Source organism: Bactrocera neohumeralis, chromosome 2 (assembly GCF_024586455.1).
Source record: "Bactrocera neohumeralis isolate Rockhampton chromosome 2, APGP_CSIRO_Bneo_wtdbg2-racon-allhic-juicebox.fasta_v2, whole genome shotgun sequence".
NCBI classification, from domain to species: Eukaryota; Metazoa; Arthropoda; class Insecta; order Diptera; family Tephritidae; genus Bactrocera; species Bactrocera neohumeralis.
Genome location: NC_065919.1, coordinates 967,458 through 989,291, shown reverse-complemented (window position 1 = coordinate 989,291; position 21,834 = coordinate 967,458). Strand labels below are relative to the sequence as shown.

The 21,834-nt window shown below is 37.3% G+C and overlaps 1 protein-coding gene across 1 annotated transcript; it reads right to left on the bottom strand.

Annotated features, from left to right (window-relative positions):
- Positions 1 to 407: 407 nt before the first annotated feature.
- Positions 408 to 19,999, bottom strand: LOC126767873 (putative mediator of RNA polymerase II transcription subunit 26). The gene is made up of 7 exons (XM_050485573.1): positions 19,909 to 19,999; positions 5,166 to 5,259; positions 4,615 to 4,696; positions 3,377 to 4,519; positions 2,880 to 3,011; positions 2,555 to 2,632; positions 408 to 2,045 (listed from the first exon to the last, which is right to left on the bottom strand). The coding sequence occupies exons 1-7, from the start codon at positions 19,997 to 19,999 to the stop codon at positions 408 to 410; spliced, it is 3,258 nt and encodes a 1,085-aa protein (XP_050341530.1).
- Between the last annotated feature and the right edge of the window lie 1,835 nt (positions 20,000 to 21,834).

Genomic DNA, 21,834 nt, shown 5'->3' with positions numbered 1-21,834 from the left:
TTTATTTATCAACACTTTCGCTGCTTAAATCTAAGTTGTATCTATTCCACACATTAAACATAAGCTTATTAGTTGTATCTTAATCTACCTACTCATGTGTACTTACTAAATTAATGGAGAAAGTAGAACAATGTATGCATGCATACCTGTAAGTATCTCTGTACGAGTATGTAAAAAATAAATAACTATTAATTAACAAAAATAATAAAAATAATAAACAAATGCATTTCAACATATCAACTAAACTACCGCTTGTGGGATACTTTGCATGTCGAAACCGTGTCTTACCGAAGATATTCGAAATCTGTCCATTCCTTCAAAAAGATTTGTATGCCTTCGGCTGATGCTTACACTCGACCGCCTTATTCCAATCCTTAATGCGCTTTTCGTGTCAACGCGCTCAATTGTCAATCACTAGCATTTTTTATTTCACTCAAGCTACGACAATTCTCACGTTCTCGCTCACGATCCTCGTCTAGTTTCTCCATTTTGAAGACTTTGCTCTTCAGACCGCACAAGATCTCAGCTGTCGCTATATTCTTGACAGTCTCGTTGTCGGTAATGCCGGCTACCAGTCCCAAACTGCCTAAATGCGTATTACTTAAATCTAGTTCTGTGTGATTATTGTTGTTGTCGCTTTTAGGATGTTCTAAATTGCGTGTAATTGCGTGTATGAGCGCAACGTTCTTATTCAAGTTTGCGGTGTCCTTGCTGTTGTTATTATTGGGATCTGTCTCCATTTCATCCTTATTATAATCAGCGTGATATTGATGGCGTTCCCTCTCATATTCACGTTCACGATCAAGTGTACGCTCTCGTTCACGTTCACGTTCGCGCTCACTTTCGTGCTCCCGCTCGCGTTCTAACACACGTTCCAGTTCTCGTTCACGCTCGCGCTCCAGCTCATCCTCATCTGATGTACTCGTACTGCTGCGCCCACCAATGCTGCAGCCGCTGCTACTAGCTCCACTGCTTAGGCCACTACTCATATTTCCCATATTGTAGCTCGAGTCGGGCTGCTCCACTTTGATGTTAATTAAAGGCACAAGCGGGGAAATGGTGCTGTTAGAAGTCGTTTTTTCCTTGAAACTTGTTTTCTCGCCAGAGTCGGTTGTGGCCTTCGAACCATCGTACGAGCTGCTGGTTGTGGTACAATTTTGCACGAGGTTTAATGCTTCTGTGACTTCCTCTTCCAGCGGTGTGGTTTCCTTTGTGGTATGAAACTCGTTATTATTGATTGCGTCGTCATTGTTGTTGTGTTTTGATGTGACAGTGTTGGCGGCAACGGCGGCGGCGGCGGCAGCTTGGGCAGCCGTATCATTCTGATGCTTTTCCATAAGTCGTATCTTGTAGTTATTGCTGCTACTGTTACTTATAGCGCTGACCGATATTGCTGGTGTTAAGCCTAAGGTCTCCGATGTCGTATTGTTTGTTTCCACTAGCGTAACATCCAAATTGCTGTTCACATCTGTCTCAACGCTGTAGCAATCCATCTCCTTCCTGCGCTTCTCATTCAGCTCCTCATTGTAATGCATCAATATTTTCCGTTTAGCGAGATATTTATGTGGTTTCTTTGATGTGTCTAAGATCTTTTTGCTGTTCGCTTGTATAATGGAGAAATTATCCGACTTCCGTGTTACTGCGGTCGACTCCGGCAACGAGTTGCTCAAATTATTGTAATTATTAATGCTGCTGTTATTGTTGTTATTGCGACTTAGATTCTTCATAAAAGTTTCCGCGAAGCTGGCTTTAGATTTGATGTGATCACGGAAGCTGGCAAAGCCTGGCGATGGCGAAAGTGGTCCGCCGGTGCCGTTCATGCCATGTTCAAGCGCCGCCTGAGCGGTTGACTGTGGTGGCGGTGGTGCAGATGGCTGTTGGGGTGGCTGTTGCGGGTGTATTGGTGATTGTCCATATGGGTGACCGGTTATGTTAACGCTGTGTGTGGCACGGTCAAAGTGACATTGAGTGCCAGAACCGGTTGGTGTTGCCAAAGAGTCGCCATCTTGTGAAGAGCCATTTTCCTTATCATCGTTCATGTTTTTCTGAAGGAAAATATTTGAAACGAAACGTAAAGTTAGGTAATCGAAGGGAAATGCGTTTTAGAAAAATGTTGCTACTAAATTATAACTGAGCTGTTCCCTTAGAAATCCCTATCTGCGACATCTGTCGGCTCAATTTTTTTGCATTTTTAATACATAGAAGTTTATTTAAATAACTTTGAAGGAGGTCGAACTACAAGCTTTGAAATTCTAAATACTTCATATGTGCGACAAATTGCAATAAGTTTTTCTCTTGATTTCTCTTATACATACATATCGTCACCTGAAATGCAAAATAACGTAACAACATTTTCGGAAATTTACAGTGGCATGAATGAAACACGAAATAAAATTTTATATTTGATCGGAGAACCAGAAAATGTTGAACATATGTAATATTATGTAAGTAATTTGAAGTAGTGAAGTGTAATCTGTAAGACATTCAACTTCGAATTTTTTGATGATACTTATGCATTTCAGGTGACGATATATATATATTGGACTCAATTTACCTCGGTGTGCAGTCCTTTGATCTTCATTGCTTCAGCTACTTTTAGGAAAACAGGAAGGTCTTCGTATTTTACATTAACCTGTAATTAAAGGTTCAAATAAAATGTAATAACATACTCGTATAAGAACGTTAATTATATTTTGAAAAGTGTTTAATGCTCAGAGAGGTTACAACTGCGCCACTTATACAGACTTTGTGGGAGGAATTTAAGCGCAACAACTTACAGAGTAACTGTCGTAAAGAGTCATAACTGTCATAAATCACGAAACAATGAAACGACGTTCTGTTGACCGCGCACTCTGTTAAAACTGTTAGAATAAACTTACCTGTCCACTGTACATAAAATCCAGTAAACCAGCCATATGAGGAGCTTCTACATCAGCCATTAAAAGTATAGGGTGACTGGAGGGGTTCTCAAGGAATATTTGTTGGAAGTATGGACTGCAAACGGATAGTACCTGAGAATGCATAGACAGCGAAGATAAGAAGAAAAAATGAACAAATGATTTGCAATTTGGAAATATTGTAATGATTAGGTGTGATAAAAGCATTTTGTAGTACACAATGCGCTGAGAGCCTTTATGATTTAAAAAAATATGCTTTTGAGGAAAGTTTTGAGATAATTGTAATTGAAATTGTATGAGTCAAATATGTCGTTATTTTGCTACTCTTCCAAAAAATGTGAAATGAGAGGTTTGTGGAGTTTAAAAGTGAGTGGAAAAATACACATTATACATAAATATAATTATTGAATCTTCGTGAAAAGTGTACGCGACCTTCGTGATTCCACCAAGGATGATTGTCAGTTCAATTGCATGCTTACGAGTTTGTGTGCTTTGAATATTTTTCCGCCCGCGGCGATCGTTACGTCCACCATCTTCTCGTCCTTTTGCAGGGTGTGGAAGCCACGACACATATTGCCATGGAAGTTATTCCACGACAGGAGGTACTGGTCGATCGTGTTGGGATCGGTGTACCCTTGTTGTTGCTGCTGTGGATGCTGCGTATTGTGTTGCTGTTGCTGTTGTTGCTGTTGCAAGTGCAATTGCTGTTGAGTGGCCTGGTGTTGGGCCGTCTGTATGTGTATCTGTTGGGCTGTGGTGGGTGGTGTGGGCGGCGGAGGCAGTACAATCGACGGTGACAATTGCTGCGGTTGCGACTGTGATTGTTGCTGCTGCTGCTGCTGCTGTTGTTGTTGTTGTTGCTGTTGTAATTGCTGTTGACGCTGCTGTTGATGTTGTTGGAGAAGATGGTGCTGCTGCTGCTGTTGGTGTTGATGCAACAAATGTTGATGTTGCTGCTGCAAGGCATGTTGCAGCCCCGGTGGTGGTGTCGGTTGCTGTGGCAGGCGATGCACTGCATGCGGCGACGGTGGTGGCGGCAATTGTTGTTGTCCAGCTGCGGCATGTAAGAAACGTTGTTGTTGCACAGCTTGTTGTTCACGCTGGCGTTCACGCTCCCGCTCACGCTGCGCCTGTTGTTGAGCCTGCTGCTGCTGTTGACGTGCGTGCTGCTTGATCTTGAGTATATTCTCCTGTTGCTCCTGTTCGTGCTGCCGCATGAGTTCGTCTTTTATTTTGTACTGTTGCATGCTCAAGTCATCGACGCTCTTCGATAGCTTCAATGTATCGTTACTGTTAAATTTACTGTTCTGCAACATCGGTTTGATGTCGTATTTGTAATCGCCAATGCCGCCGCCAGCCAAAGCATACTTCTTTTCGGCACGTTCTTTTTGGCGGCGTATGAGCTCATCAATGTCCATGTAAGCGCCTGAAGTAGCTGCCTCTATGGCGGATACAATAATGGGATCATCTTCGAAGACGCTGTCATCGATTGTCTCGCGGAGCGTTTTGGTAGAGGAAAAAAGACGTAACGATGGATCGTTGACCTGATCGCTGAAATAGACATCCATCAGTGTGAAAAAGGGCCATTCGCGGCGCTTTGGCTCTTCGGACATTTTAATGGCCTATAGGGCGGCAATTTTGTTTGGGGAATAGTGAAAATTGTGAATTAGTTCAAGTGTTCGAGTGAAATTCTCTGCTAATTGGAGCTGGTACTCACTTTGTATTCTTGCAGTAGATTATTCCATTTTTTGATGATCTTCGAAAGTGGCAGCGGGACATTGAGTTTGCGCTCCACGACCCTACAAGTGGTATGGGTGGTATTAAACATCAATGAGAGAACAATGAAATGCACAACAAAGGCGGAGAACGTTATAGGAAGTTAAATTGGACGAAAGAAGAAGACAAACAGTGAAAAGTATAGAATGAGTAAAGGATAATACACGTTCCTTTAAGAAATAAAGAAACTTAAAAAAAATTTCGTATTCTTATTATTTGTAGGTTTTTATATTTGATTGTAAAACTCAAAATAAAAAAGCTATAATATATATGTAAATTAATATTAATAATAATTCAAGTAATGGCAAATAAACTGCCAAAAAGTGATATTCTCATTCCTCTGCATTAAACTCTAATTTGAACTTTTTTAGAGAAACCTGTGATAATTTTATATTGAACGTTTCTAAGAAAATTTGAAAACTTCGCACATTTTTAAATGTTAGCATTTGTACTGTATGTGTTTATTAATTTATATAATTATTTTTTACTTACGCCCAAGCATATTTGGAGGCATTACGCTTGCCTGTGAATAGGGGTGAGAGTTCCGCACGTAGTCTGATTAATGTTTTGACCTTCTCTGCCTCCCCTGTGGTAAAGGAAATAAATATAAGCAATCGGTTTTATCATTTTCAGAATTACAATAGAAATATATATCTATGTATATGTATATGGGAAATAATTCAACTCGTGAACTTCAATAAAATATTATAAGAACGAATTTGGAAGAAGTTGAGAAGTATTAATTTTAAAAACTAATATTATAATTACTAAAGTGCTTTGTGGACATACAAACACAGCCAGAAGATAATCTAAAGAAAGTGATATTTTTGCGCGGAACTTCAGCACTGGGTACCCACACACACATACAATATGTGTATGCATAATACAAATATATATATATACATATATATGTATGTATATATGTAGTATATACCACCTACTCGTTCACATATGAGGCAAAACCTTAGTAAGCCTTTTGTCATTATTAATTTTTATAATTTTATTATTATTATTCATCATTCCTTTGGGTGTGTTTGTAAGTACGGTATATCTTCATATTCAATTTGACTTGAACTTAAAGTCGATTTGTGTTGTTGATTGGACTGGTTTGTGGTAATTACCGAAAACTATTCAACGTTGAAGAATTCATTAGCAGATTTCACTTTCGCTCATGACGTTGGAAATTGTTCGGTGCACAAACACCAGATCGACCGTACATACGCACATATGTATGTGTTGTGTGTGTGCGCCTAGCTTTCTTACTTGTTCAGCGCTGCGGCTTTGAGTGCGCTGCCTTTCTTCGGAGCGAGCGAGTAGTAAGTTTTTTCCTCATATATACATACATGCACACATATTAAGTAAGCTCACAAATTTGGTGTGCACATGTGAAAACCATGTGTATGTGTGCGTGAATGCGACTTACATACAAGTAGATATATGCATGCATGTTAGCCTTAAATTGCTGTCGGTCTGTAGAGTGCGGAGTTTCTGAATTCTTTTTATATACACACACTGTGTAAATATACACATATGTATGTATCAGTTTGGGTACTATTTGTTGTATCTTTGTGTCAGTATTGGTGTGCAATACATGAGCTAACGGGCATCTTGTGTATTTGTGCACGCTTCACATTCATATTAAACATGAACCTGTGTGCAGCTTTCGGCAGAAGATTGTATTTTGGCTCTTTGCAAAGGAATTTAAAATGACCAGTTGAATTCGTTTCGCAATACCGGATCTATGCGAAAGCTCGAAACCACAGCAGTTTTGCTTTTGTTTGATTTCGATTGAAGTAAATTACAAGCTTGATGAATTTGGAAATTAAGAAAGCATAAAATAAAGAAGAAATTAACTTCAAAAGCCAAGTGAGTTTACTCCTAAGCAAAGAGAAAAATAATCATAATAGAGGTGATCGGTAAGATTGCGGTAAATAAATGGTGGACCTGTGTTTTTGTAACTTATTAGTTCTTTATTGTTGTTTATTAGAGGAGCATATCCGACTAAATGGTAGAAAGCGTAACACGGACGAGCGAACCAAACTAAAACGAAGTGAAGTGAACTGGACTTAGTTGCGGTAAGTGCAAGTCAGCTGAGGCAAGAGGCGATGCACCGAATTTTTGCTATGAAAGAGGAGGTTATTACTCTATGCATTTGGTGGTCTCAAGGATATTCGGTTTGGTTAAGAAAAAACGAAAAAACATATAAAAATGTTGAGGTATATAATGCCTTAGAGTCATAATTTTGGCATGCAGATGTAAATATTTAAAGTTAGGCTTTTAATTAAGCACTATTTTTATATTACCCATATTAAGGGAAATTAGTAACATCCATGAGGAAACGTTGGAGATCCTATAAAGCATATACATATATAAAATATCAGTGTGACGGGCTGAGTAGATTTAGGCATATCCGGCTGCCGTCTGTATATACGTGAACTAGTCTTACAGAACTCGTCAATCTAAAATTTTTCATTTTCTCCTCAAGTAGCCGATATTTGTCGGAATCGCAGACTATAGCATCCATCTACCAGCCATAGGAACTGATCTTTTTACACCCTCTTATTTCAGACATTTTTTGGAACTAAAGATAAATATGTATTTGTCTTGCATTATCGTGCTTCCATCGAACTTGAACTCCTTTCACTTGTACGCGTCGTAATGAATGTTGGTTTTCTCCACCAACAAAAAGCTAAAAATATTTTCTCAATCCAGCATACACACACCTAAATCTTCACACACCAGTATGGAGTACTGTCTAAAAACAATAACAAAAGTCATCGCTTTCCAGCAGTTAACAAGTCTGCTTGCGCGCACCCATGCCAGCAAGTCAACCAGCTAGCCCGTCAACCAGGCAGCCAGCACAATCGGCGGCGTTCATGCGTGCAGTCAGCGCCGTTAGTTTCTCTTTTGACCTACATTTGTAGCTACATTCTACAACGTCACTGTCGGCGATCTCGCAGCAAACGCTATCTTCACACTGTGCATTCACATACCCGTTTCTTGTCGTAGCCGCTTTTACTTGCTTCACTTTTGTTGTGGTTGTTCGATCACTCGCTGCACTGCAAGCGTTGAAAGTAGTATTCTTGTTGTGCGCAACTTGGTCTCCAATATTCTCACTTCTGATCGCTGCGCTGGGGAAGTTCGTGGCGTGAGTCTTGGGTTTTGCATCGCGCTCACTCTTCATTTCACGTCACCTACTGAGCTTCGTCGGCTTCGTCGGCTTCGTGAGATTCGCTTTTAGCGTGACGGCTGTGCTGTTGTTCTTTGTATTGGTTGTTGTTGTACATGGGGTGCTTTGCGTTCTCGTGTAGCTTTGTTTACATTTTTGCTGCATAATTGTTTTTGTAATTACTTTCTTCGATTGCTCTTATGTTCTTTTTAGTGTTGTTCTTGTAACGTGTAAACAATGCTTCATATTTGCTTCTGTGTACATTTTTTTGTTGTACCCATCAGCTTTCGGATTACGCTACAGCTACAACGTGCTTTCGGAATTCGCCTGACTTGCTTTTAGCATTCTTTGGCGCCTTTCTATTTTGGAAGTGATTAAAAACGCTTGCGAGGAGTTTGACAGTTGAGGTCTTCAGAATATTGAGAACTTTTGTTTGCACATTTCTTTTGGGTTAGCTGGCATCCAAACAAATGTACATATTTCGGCAATCTATTGAGATTTAATACCTATATATTCTTGTTGAGCTGTGGGGACTAAGTTTGCCAAAGAAGTTAATTATATCAATAGGCTTTTCGAGCGCGCTTAAATATGTGTAGAAAAGAAAGCTGCAGTTCGTCACTTCTAATTATACACTAAAACAGGAGAAAGCACTTAATGGAAACTCAGAAAGTGTGGCTGAAGAATTTTCCTAAAATATGAATAGATTTCCGCTACTTCTGTATTCCTCTCCAATATGCTATATACCGTGCAGTACCACCATATACATACAGATTCTTAAAGCGATTAGATTTTGCACTGCGCTAATAGTTAATTTTTCCCTTCTGCTCACATACATATGTATGTACATAGTTCCCTCATGCACTGTATGGTGTTCAAACTGACTTTGGCTTTGTTGTCTTTCTTCTTTGCTGTTCGAGCAGGCAAGAATAGCTGCATCTATCACACAGCTCCACATACTTAGCACCTCAGAATCAGACCTGATGCTGCATGCCTCAGACTTTTACTTTGGTTATCTTTTGTACAGACGATTACAAAAGTAGGTTAATATCTCATTAATCCCTTGGGTAATGCTGACCAGAGTATAAGCACTTGCAGTAGCATATATGTATGTATATTTGCATACAAAAGGTTTTCAAGTGTTGGTTGCTGCGACCTTTCGGTTAAGTAGTTCACATGATTGGTGCAACATTATTCTACTTTTAGCAACACTTTGAAACTATTTGTATGCGCTGGCTATATACTTTGATTCAGTTTGTGTTTGCGTTGAACGTCCGTTAAAGAAATCTATTCAAATACTCATACTTACGTATACATACATAAATATATATTTGAGGCATAATCGACTCTGCTCTTCTTTTCAGGCCTCCGCTAAATATAAGCATCAAATATTTCTAACTTTTAACGGCCTTTTACTAGAGGCAGTAAAAGAAAATTAAACATGTTTCAAATACGGCATTTAGGTGGTTCAATGCATTGTCAAGTTATTGGAAAAATATTTTTGGAAACAGTATTGTAAATAGTTGCCTATAAAATAGTTGATTGCATTTCCATAAAATACTAATATTCAAAATGGTTACTTCTAATTGCCATTTTAAGTAAATATCGTAGAGAAATCACCATGAGAAAGTTATTAAAAGCAAGCACGGACTCTGCAATAATATGGATTTTTGATTCTCTCGATCATCTCCCAGTTTTCGTAACTAATTTGAACTGTGCAGACTCGTATCAAATATCTCTTTTTTCTTCAGTCGTTATTTGGCTCAAATGTCTTAGACAGACTGAGAAATAAGACAAAGAATTCAAAAATGTAATAATAAATCCTGATTTTCATGAATCTATGTGAAGTCTATGGAAGGCTTCTAAAACTGATTCTATTCGATTTTTAGTGCGAAAAAAGTGTTGTTCATTTGTACCATTTCTGGTTAGCATACTTCAACGGGTACTTTTGGAAATCTGACTATTTAACAGACGGGAATAAATTTACAAGTTTCCGAAATATTATACAATATTTTTGCAGCAAAGAGCAATGCTACTAATTTGTCATCAACTTGTAAGTAGTCAAGTCCCACAATCATTCACTTTACATTCTTGTTTTTACTTTCTCCCAATGCCTGCGGTTATACATACGTTAGAGCCAGTATTTGATTGCTCGACTACTTGGCTGGTTTTCACAGACTTAGTTGTTGTAGTAAAAGTAGTAAAAGCTGATTTTTCATATTTTTGGTATTTCAGCCGTAGAAGTGTTAATAAAAATGGAAAGAGCATGGTACAGGCATTGGTACCAGCAGTAGATGAGAGCGGCAGAGTTGATAATAACCGCAGCAAAAGAAGTTATGAATGCACGAGAGTGTTGATAGCTACAGCCTCGGATTTCTACTTGCCGATGAAGCCAGCATCCTCGTTTAGAAACTTGCAGTGCCAAGTACCGGGGACAGATAATATCGACTACAGCAAAACAAGAAAGCATTCAGCTCACAGCAGCATGCGGTGATGGACGACAAGAAATTCCACACGAAACTTGATATTGCTGCGAGAGCAAATAAATGCCAGCTACAAGAAGGAAAGGCCCAATGAATGTGTAAAGTGAAATGGACGGCGAAAGGTCTACTATTTCACTAGCAAACGCAGAGGCGTAAGCAGAGAATAATATTATTGGCTGAAGTGGATGCACGCAGTCGCTGTTTTTCCTTTGCTGTTAGTGTCTACTCGCATATTCCTCTACGCCCATATATTATATTCATAAATATTTTCTCTGCTGATTCTGCACTTTATGAAATGAATATGCTTTGTATTTGGCGTTTTTGCTTTGAATTTTTTTCTATTTTCTTTATTCCATTTTTATTTTCTTTTTAATGGCAGCTCAGGTAGTTGAATGTACGGCTTAAAGCTATCATGTTGCTGGCAGTTATCCCGGCAACACATACGTGCAGATAACAATTTCAAGAAGAAAACAACAACAACTAATACTAGCATAACCGACCGTAGCTTCGGAAAGTGCATTCAACGCCAGAGAAAAGCATTGAGCTTTTGCACCGAGGCATAGAGGTTTTTCTATTTGTTTTCTATGTTGGTTTTTCTAATTTTTTTTTCGGTTTTACCTCAACATCTTAGTATTTTTCATATATTTTTATTCACCGCGGTCGCAGTCAATGCATTTGTGAGTGCGAGCGCTTGACTATTATTGTTAGCTAGATTATAGACGTCGCTTGTGGCTTGTGTGGTTGTTGTTGTTGCTGCTCTGCACTTTGTCTTGCTTCACATTGGTGAACTTGTCTGAAATGTTCGAAAAGCGCTGCATAGCACTAGTTCGTATGCCTAAGTGCCATTCAGCCGATCTGTCATTGGGTGTGAGCGTTCGTCTCTTCGCCTGTCAGCCTAACGGCAGCTAAGTTTATTTACACAGTTTTTGTTTTTGTTTTGATTTTCCAGCTGCCTGTTCAATTACTCATGCTGAAGCGGGTTTTACACGATATTTTTGTTGCCGAGAAGTGTTTTTGATTAGTTTTTCACTGGAATTTACAATACTTTTGTGGTTTAATGCTGTTTCTGTGCATTCGTGTAGTTGTTGTGGTGTCATTTTTTCAATTGAGGTTCATGAACTCTTACCAATTCGTTTGCACCAAGCCGGCCATCGCCATCGTCGCCTCAAGTTTACTTATTGCATTTTTAACTTGATTTATTTCTTGCTTTTATACCCTGAATAGGGTATATATAAAATATGAAATCTTGTTCATGCCCTTTTTTCCTTAAAAAGCTGTTCATTTGTGGAAACCACCAATATCGGACCACTATTAGATATAGCCGCCCAACAAACTGACCGATCAAAATCGAGTTCTTGTATGAGAAACTTATTTATTATTTGAGAAGATATCTTTTTTTGAAATTTGCTTTTTTACTGTCCAAGACAACGCTAAAAGTCGCGAATCAAATCTAGCTTTCAAATCGTTTTCGTTGGCTGCAAACCGTTGGGAGGTTACGGTTTCATGAAGGGTATTATAACTTCAGTGCAATCGAAGTGAACATTTCTTTAGTGTTGTCGTTTAAACGTGCACTAATTTTGAGCTTTTATTACAATATCATCAGCTTAAGTAATACCAGCACTAGTAAGTGCAGGTTATCTTCCGGATCTCTTCATTTTAAATTTTACAATAACATAGTTTTCTTAACTTTAGCTTAATGCAATCTAGCTATTATTATGTTTTTAAACATGTTTTTTCACAAACATTCTTATCAGACCAGGCTCTTAAAGTGTTTCTTTACACAATTTGGATAAATTTTCTTTGTTGCAAGATCATTGGAGTAATACTTTCTGTCATGGAACCGATTAGTCATTTACCATTATAGAATACCTCATTTTGTAGGTAAAACCGCCTCTACAAAAGACTGATAAGTTGTAGTCGAACACGGCGTATGAGTAACCATTTTATAAGGATTAAAACAATATTAAAAAGTATTATAGAAAAGCACTAGAGCAGCAATGAAATTAAAAGGCATGTATAAGTCCATTTAAGATTGAATTTGGTTACACAGATTCCAATAAAAACAAAAACGTTTTATTATGAAACACCTTGGCGTATGAGCAATGTCAATTAACTCAATATTCGATGAAAAACGTACGAATATACACATATCATCGTATAATTCGAATTTAATACCAATGAATAAAAGCTAAGTCTCAATAAAGTAAAAAGCATCCAACTGCTGATTGCCAATTTGTAAAACAAAACAGAATACATTAATGCAGACCTCAAACGAATGGAAAATTCAAAGAGAAAAATAAAGAGTTTATAATTCATTATGTGTAATTAAAAAGGTTTCGTCGTAGTTCAGCTAACTTCGCAACCGCAGCTTCAAAGAGCAACGCACTTTTACATAACTAATGAAAGTCGTTCACTTCAACACATAACATGCACTAACACTAACACTAGCACGCGCATAAGCACATGCCACATCACATAGCACATACATAGTATGTACACACATATGTACAAACAAACATAACATTATTGGTTGCTTCGTTTTAATGGCAAATATCTAACTGACCATTGGAGTTGATTGACGAAAGAGTAGATAAGTAGTAAAAATAACTGTGAAAATTGCTACGATTGGAAATTTGGGAAATTTTAAGTATTTCGCTGAAATGAAATGAAGTTAGAAAATTATGCTTGTCGTTTTTTTTACAAAGTAATAGCCATATTTCTGCTTATCTGAGCGATGAAGGTGATTCTTACATATATAACATATATTCAATAAAACTAAAAAATATAAAATTATCACTAAATCATATAATTAGAAACGTTAGACGGTTAAGAAGGCGTCAGCATTTGACGAAGTGATAGATTTGAATACTTTTTCTTTCAGCACACCGAAGCAAAGTTTTTTAAAGATAACAATTTAAGTATATGGGGATTTATGTATAATTCGAATTATGTTTGCGCTTGTAAGCTGAAATACGTACTAAGTTGTGTGCTATTATAAAATAATTATCTTCATCAAAAGCTTTACCAACTCATTTATATATTTATCTTATTGCACAAATTCCAAATGAATAAGTCATCAAGTCATTGACGAGTTTAAATTTCAACATAACCCTATTCTAAGTATGTAAAGACTTACAGTTGCAACAGCAGTTTTTGCTTTGTAAATATTACCAACAACAAATAACATCCGTTAATCTAAACGAGAAACCTGTTGACAATCATATGTATTCAAATATTCAGCTCTATATCGCTGAGGACAAGGCTTGGATCAATAAAATAAGTAAATTAAATTAATTTTAACTAAAAGTCGAAAGAAATTATTCCACTAATAGAAAACAGCAGAAATTCAGTCAATTTCAGTTACATATTGAAATTAAGTAGGCAACAACGAATTGGCGAGTGTAATAAGTCAAGTCGTTTATTAATGCTGCTGCCTTTGCTGTTGTTGTTCTTGTTGTCAAAAAGAAAAAGCAGGAATGAGCCCGCAAATCACGCTCACTTTTATTTGCGAACAATGAAAAACACACACACATGCACACACGCATGTACAAGCAGAATAAGGCTGATTACCGAACGCAGTAAAAATAACAACCAAAATTTAGCAGCAGCGACGCAAGCAGCGCCTGCAGAAATATGAGGAAGACCAGTCGCCAGCGAAAACACCAGCCAACACGCACTTGCATTTCCCACCAACAACCATGCCACTCAGCTGCGCTGAGACATATGGACATATGTATGTATATGTAAGTGTGTAAGTATGTGCCAAAGCCATGGCTGCTCACGAAAGACTTAAGCTGCGAACCCGCTACATCGTTAAAACGGAATTAAAATTCTTATCAACGCATGCGAACGCAACCAAAAACAGACGAGCAGAGCACACTGAAAAGGCCAGAAAATAAAATAACAAAAGCAAATAATGATGGTGTTTGTTGCTATTTGTGTGCGGCGTGTAGCCAGAGCCAGCATAACTTTCACTTTAATAATACACAGCGCAGAGTCATAAAACGCAAAATACTGCTTTTGCATGTGTGCATGTATGTAGTCTTGCAAGTGAGTGTGCTTAATTGCGACGTTTTGTGTGCTTGTTGGCGAATGCTTACAGACACACACACAAACGCTTACACCTGTATCTGCCTTCTGCTTACACATTATACCGACGAATACCTTTCCTTGGCTAGGCACTTGTGTACTTACTTATTGTTGTACGAGTACAGGCATAGCTGCAGATTTTTACGGGAATTTTCTGTGGTCATTTCTCTGCATCGCCCACATTTCGTTGTATCTGTGGCTTCAAGTGCGTGGAGTTTCTACACATACTCCTTAATAATGTCCAATACCCAGTACTTGCGCATTTGGATTTTTACTTCGCAAGACGCTGCATCTGGTTCTATCAAATTTTTGTAACTCTAGTGCTGCTGTTATTGTATTACAAATAGAATTAACGAATCTAAAGAAAATTCAAATATGTCCTTTAGATATATTTTGATACACAAAATACTTTTCTGAGTGTTTTCAAATTCATTTTGAACTGCAATTCATAAAGCTGTTAAAATAACCTGGAAAAATGAAATAGGAATGTTGAAAATTATTGGCTGAACTAATTAGATGGATATCAAATATCCTTCTGAATAAGTTCTTGACCTTTGCACCGTAAGAAGGCTATACAAACTGTCAAATGAATCGTGCTATAATCATTCGAAGATAATCTTCATCAAATATATGGTATTAAAAATAAATATCTAGCACCAGTTTTACCAGGCTTTTAGCTGTAGAAATTATATTAAACTGGCAAAGAAATAAATTTCGTGCATTTGCATTAGCAAATTCCAGTGAACACTTGCGTATAACAGCATTTTTAATTATTCCTTACATAAACACAGAATACTATGTGTGTTGCTATGTGTTGTATGCATTTAGATCGGGTTAGTCAGCGTACATTCGAGTTTGCACGTCTCTTTTCATTCATCGTTTGTTTACAATTATTTCACCTTGTATCGTTACATAACCGACAGTAATTGCATCACTTATTTTTGACAACTTTTGGTGTGTTGCTTCTATTGTAGTGAATGCGGACTCGAATTAATCGAGTTTTAAGGAATTATTATCTAGGGTATAGAGTTGCTAATCACTTTGATGTACACACATACATACATACACGATATTCGTCAATGGTGTCTTGTGTTGGTGTCAAAATTTGGCTTCGCAAGCGCACTTACGCAATGGTTCCAGCAAAACAGAAGGAGAGATACAACCGCATTCAGCACATTCGATATTGCGTAACCAAATTAGAAATAAGAAAAATCGTAGAAGCATTTCGGCGTTTTACCGACACTTCACTTTTGCGTATGTCCCACATTCTGCGTATGTAAATATTTGTCCCATTTGCGTTTATGTGATTTGTTTTCGTTTTTGGGTATTTCCTTAAAAAAAATAAAAAACAAATCGAGATAGGAGCGAAGGAGGGAGCGGCGACAGAAGCCACAAAAAGACGCTGAGCTATTCATATAAAGCTACAAGGGTAATTGCATAACCATGGCATGAGTAGTTGTTGTTATTGTGTCAAATTTTTGCAAGCGCTTTTAATACTGTTGTGCTATGCTCCATTATAGCAGTTGTTGTGGATGTTGTCGATGCGGTTGCTGTAATATTTGGTTGTTGTTCATCTCATTTCGGTGCCGTGCGCCAGGCCTTGAAAGTTCAATGCCTTTTTCGCGAGCGTTTAATTTGCTTTTACACACTCACACAAGCATACATATGTATATAAATATGTGCAACCATACCAACACCATGCAAGAATGTTAATCGCTCAAAGAAAGCTGCGCATAAAAGCTTCAATGCATTCGCAGCAGCTTTTACCAACTCATCGCCGAATAAAAAGAAGTAAATATGAAATAATTGCATGCGAGTGTCATAAGGTGAAGCAAGTACTATTTGTGAACTTTGATCGCTTGGTGCTTTGTACAATTCACTTTGGCTCTAAAAAGGAAAACTCCAGATCCTTCTTGTGCATTCGAGTTATTCACCACTGCTCAGCGTTGGCACACACACACACACATTTATATATACTTAAAAGTATGTGAGACAGACTCAGCTGATTTATGTATTACTGCTTCGCCTGAAGCAGCGCCTGTACTCATGTGTGCATGAATGTGCGAATCTGCGCCGAAAATTCCCTGGAACTGTAACTGCGCTAGCGAATAAAACTGCAATTTCAATAGTACACATTTTAATTAGCAAAAATGACTCATCACAAAAGAGTTACACGTTCAGGCGAGTATACGCATGTTTGAGATTTTGTAATAGCAAAAATCCAACGATGAATGGATATTGAACGAACAAATCGCAAGTCTTTGTATTTTGGCGTGTGAAGTACCCAATAGGAAATCTCATTGCAGAAGAAGACGGTCTGGTTTTGGTGATACTGTGCCTTTAATATTTATTGCGACTGCCTGGTTTGCAGGATATGATAAAAAGGTTTCATATTTTCTCCGCGGAAAGCGGTTGATCACATCAGTGAGGATTGTTAACGTTTAACCTTTACTTTGGCTTAAGAAAAGCTTTTAACAAAGTGTTTTCAAACTATTATGGGAGCTCTCGAAATAAGTGAGACAAAGCGAAATAGTAAAAAAAGACATACAAACTTACTACTGGTCTGGAACCGATTGAAAAATAAATACTCATTTTATTTGCGTCTTTGGAATACAGACTTAATTACTCTATAACTCTTCACGTTTTAAAAACTTGAAATCAATAATATTTGTTCTTTCAAAATGTAATAAGAAAAATACAAAATATGAAATAATCAGAATGAAATAAAAGCGATTTGGTCCTTTGGGTCACATTAACGCCTGATTTTCAAAGAGTATTACAGCTAAATAATGAATTTCAGTCTTTTGCACCAACCGAAATACCAATTACACGATAATAAGAGATATAAAATGTACACATTCATACAAATATTTCTTATTTTGAAGCGCGGGCTGAAACGCAAGCACCCTTTTATAGAGGAAAGCATGTGTATTGGAGCAGAAAGCGCACCAGCAGTTGTTGCTTATGTAAAGCACACAAAGAACATCGAATAACACCAACAATAATAACAATAAAAACACTTAAAGCAGCAGCAGCGCTGCCTTAGTTGGCAACAACTTTCACCTATTAATATTCGTGTCGTTCATTGCTCATGCAGAAGCATAGAAAGAAACCGAAAGAGTTAAAGAAACGTAGAAGTGAAATGAATAAAATTAAAAAAAAACGGGTACTCGTACATTCGTACACACATACATGTGCGTAAAGCTTCTCATCGGAAAGATTATCTATGAAAAATTCATGTAATAAAAGAGAGTGTATGTTTATAATAATTAAGAGAAATATGTAGAAATCATGACTTTTCTCCGAACCTTTGTTTGCTTGAACCATCCCTTTGCTCTCCGAAGGAAATCCAATTTCAATATGTATGTATGTATGGTATATATAATATATTATATTATTCTCACAATTTTCTGGTGGTCTCGGTGGCAACTGAAAAGTGACCATGTCTCAACATCTCACGATTTACACGCATCTCAACCGTCCGTGCCCCTGTAGGTGCGCGTACTTCCATATATATATGTATATGAGTATATTAAATATTTAAGTGTGTGTGAAGTAAAAGTACAAAAATACATATGGCTATGAGTATTTTTATATGCCTTCGCTGCGCGCATGCGCATTGTATTAACATCAACTAGATGGAGCAGAAGAAGTAGACAAAAAGACACTACAAACTGCCAGCTTGGTAAGAGCTTTTCTTGCTTTCTTCGTTTCAGTTTCGGCACCCAAGCATATAAAGTGGATTTCCAAGCAAACTCAGTTGATGTTCGTTCACCAGAAATCAGTTATGTAAAGTAGTTCGAAAGCAACAGACTTTTCACACATACGCGAATATTTTAAATGTATGTATGTGTAAAGAGCGTATTCTACCCTATTGAATTTTTTACTGAATGTAACCAATTTTTCAATAAAATGCTCCATTTTCTAATTTTTAAAAATATATGAATTTATGACTGAATCAATCCAAAACTTTTTTTCCCAAAAGGAGTAAAATAAAAAAAAAACTGAATAAAATGCATTAATCATAACAGTCAAGGCCAATGTAAAACATTGCCTATAATTTGGCTGCCACCGTGCTTTCTAACCCAACAGACACTCTGCTAAGGCAGCTAATGGGCACGAAAATCGCTTGCCACTTGCAGGCCGCAGCTATTCCACCTGACCAGACATTTCACCACAATCAAACTGTGAGTAGTGAAATCTTCAAAAATTAAAAACAAGTTTCAAAATAAATAGAAAAATGTAACGAAAATAACAAACTATCACATAAATGATAAACTTGCAACGGAGGTCAGCCTCCATGTGCACCGCACCGAATTTAGTCAATGCTAATGTTGTTTTTGTGCTTTTTTTCTTCTACCGTTGTGCAGCTGAGCTTTTGGCTGCCTACCTATAGGCTTCTTTGGCTGCTGCAAAGAGAAAACGCCTGCCAACTCGACTTGTTGCAGCTTAATCACAAACACACACATACATACACAAGCAAACAGTCAGCACCTACAATAGTAAGTTCATTTGTTGTTGCGTCCATAAGACAAATGACACCGGTGGCAACTACGTAGCAACGAAAACTCTTCTGGAAAGTCAAAGCAAGTGCAGGGTGGCAGTTGTACTGCTCGAGTACATCGCAGCTGTACCTGCCGGGTGGACGCCACGGCAGTCTGCCTGCTGCATTCGAGTGGTTGCGGAGCTAGACTCGTTGGTCGGCTTTCATTTCTCGTCACATGCCTAAATTGCATTACACATTGCACTCGCGTATGTATGCGCTATGACATGGGCACGACGGATAAGGTCCACTTTGTATGACTATTATACTTTTTAGTTTTAACTATACTTATTTTAAACACCTGAATACAGAGAAAACTTAAGAACAGACAAGTTTGCACTTTTAAATATGATAAAAATTAAAATGTATAAGATTATTTTGTGAACACACATTTTGTGGTTTTTTTTTTTTCTTTTTTCAAATCGGAGTTCTCGATTTTTATTTTGTTTTTGAAATTCTCGGAATGATTGTTTCTTTTTTAAGAATCAGTCTAAGTTGTTTTTGTAATGCAATTTTCGAAAATATTATTTAAATATTTGTATATATTCTGACAAAAAAAAATAATAATAATTTGCATCGCGAAATTCAACTTTGCGAAAAAGGCATTAAAGCGTGAGAATTGCTTGAACAACTTTTTACCTTTTATTAATTATTACTGAAAAGCCATGATCTATTAGAGAAAGATATCCATTAGATGCAAATATCCATTAGATACAAATATATTTTAGAACAAACGTGAACATCTCACTTTTTGTGTAAAATTTGTAAAGCAAAAATATCAGACATTCGCGAGTCCTTCAATTAAAAACCTTTTAATTTTAACTTTAAAAAATTTGGAAAAAATTATGACACCTTAGCATTTAATATTGAACGTAATTGCAAATTGAAAGTATTTAAGTCCTTAAAATATTTCTCAATGTTTACATAATTTTATAGGTATAGGAGTCTACTTACAGCAGTATCGTGTCGAATATTGGCAATTGGCATTGACATTGGGCGCCATAATCTCATTGGCGGCCATGATTTCGTTGGCGGCCATATCCATGGATGCTGTTTGCTGTGAATTTTGGTGCAATGATTGCTGGCGAAAAGAAAACGGCGACTATGTGAGTACGTTTGTTTGCAAGTATGTTTTGTTGCACAGTTAATAATCCACAAGCAGTTTGGAGTGTTGTGCGGCTTAGATCGGCCGCAGTTGTCTGTTTTTAATAAAGAATCCTTTGTTAATTTTTTTCCAAAATTGCTATTAAAATTTTTATTTCTTGTTGCTGTAAGGCAAAGTTTTAGTTATCGAAATATCCACATTTAACACGCAGTTCTTTTGAATTTTCCTTATCTGTTTCGTCAAAATATATATATATGTATATTATTGCTCTTTTGAAAGTTGGAAATTTTCAGCACACAACAGAATTCACACTTTCACTTTTCGTTTACTTGCTTATGTTGTTGTTGTGATTACATTGATGGCTTGGTGCTGGTATGAGTTGAAGGTGGTGATGTTATAGCGAGCTCTCACACGACATTTGCGAGTGTCAGTAAGATAGACCCACGAAATTTCGAAAAGCTTTTAAGTACTTCTACTTTATTTCAATTCACTCTGGTGGCGGCGATTGACGCCAGCGAAACTCAAGTCAGCGACATTTTTCGATTTTCCTTGGAAAATTTTAAAATTTTGTTCAGATTTATACAGAACACACCTGTTTTATGCTTTTAACACAATTTTGTTGAGTAAAAGTTAAAAAAAAAATAATTTTAATTGTCTTTTTTTTTTAACTTTTTTATTTTATAATTCACGTCCTGTTTGCACTTTTTATGTCAATTCACAAACTTCAATAGTTTATTTACACCAGTTTAGTAACAAATAGTTTCAGATTTGTATTTTGAAGAAATTCACACAGAACTGTTATCCAAATACAGGTGATTCCTGGCCGATTCTCTTGCGTTTTCTGCTTTATTTTGATTTTTGTTTTCTAAGTATAAAACTGCATGCTCACTTTCGATTGTACTCCACTGTTAATCCGGTCAAAGTGAATAGCAATATTAATGAACAAAAATGTGGCAGACAACACAAATCTGAGTTTTAAGAATCGAACGTTCTCCGCGTCTTTCGAAAAAACGTAACGTCTACGTCGAGCAACTGGGAACGTCTGTGCGGCGTGCTGAAGTGAAACCAACGCTTATCCCCCAAACCGCTAAGCAGCAAAACTTTTTCCCATTTCGCTGTTGCTATTGCTGTTGCCGTTGCCGTTGCCTGCTGCTGTTGCTGCTTCTTCGTTCCGAGTTGCTGCTGTTGCTGCTGCTACTTCTATCAACCTTATTAGCAGCCACAAGCTTCTACTGCGGTGTCTTTTTTTTGCTTTTTTCTCTTCGTTGGCTTTCGCTTGCTCGTCGCTTGATACTGACTACTCGTCTTTGCCGTGGAAATGCTTTCACGCGTGTACACACACACACACGCCCAGCTGGCTTTCGCGATCGCGCTTGTGTGTTGGGCTTCTTTGTCTGCGCCTGAACAACTTCTTGGTCGCTTGTCTTCTTGTCATAGTGCCACTCTCAGCACCGCGCTCAGCGCTTACCATTGTTTCATTTCCATTCCGTTTCGTTATCGCTTCTATTTCTTGGAAGTCTGAGCTTGTTAGTTTGCGTTATTTCGAGTTGTTGTGTGCTTTTTTTAATTTTTGTTGCTGCTGTTCGGAGGATCACCTGGACATCGTTGGGAATATTTATGAAATAAAAAGAGTTAACTTTATTGATAATAAAAAATTTGCAATATTCGCAAAAAGCTGCTTAGAATTTTCAGTATGTTAGATATTCATTTTATCATCTGATATATAATATAATCCTAAAAATTGTGGAATTATTTACATTCAAAGTAATTAAACT

Bases quoted from the DNA above. Each gene is read 5' to 3' on its own strand.
- LOC126767873 (XM_050485573.1), bottom strand. From the start codon at position 19,999: ATGGATATGGCCGCCAACGAAATCATGGCCGCCAATGAGATTATGGCG. The intron at 4,520-4,614 runs GTGAGTACCAGC...GCCGCCCTATAG, and splicing joins ATCTACTGCAAGAATACAAA to GCCATTAAAATGTCCGAAGA. The intron at 2,633-2,879 runs GTAAGTTTATTC...CTTTAATTACAG, and splicing joins ATTTTATGTACAGTGGACAG to GTTAATGTAAAATACGAAGA.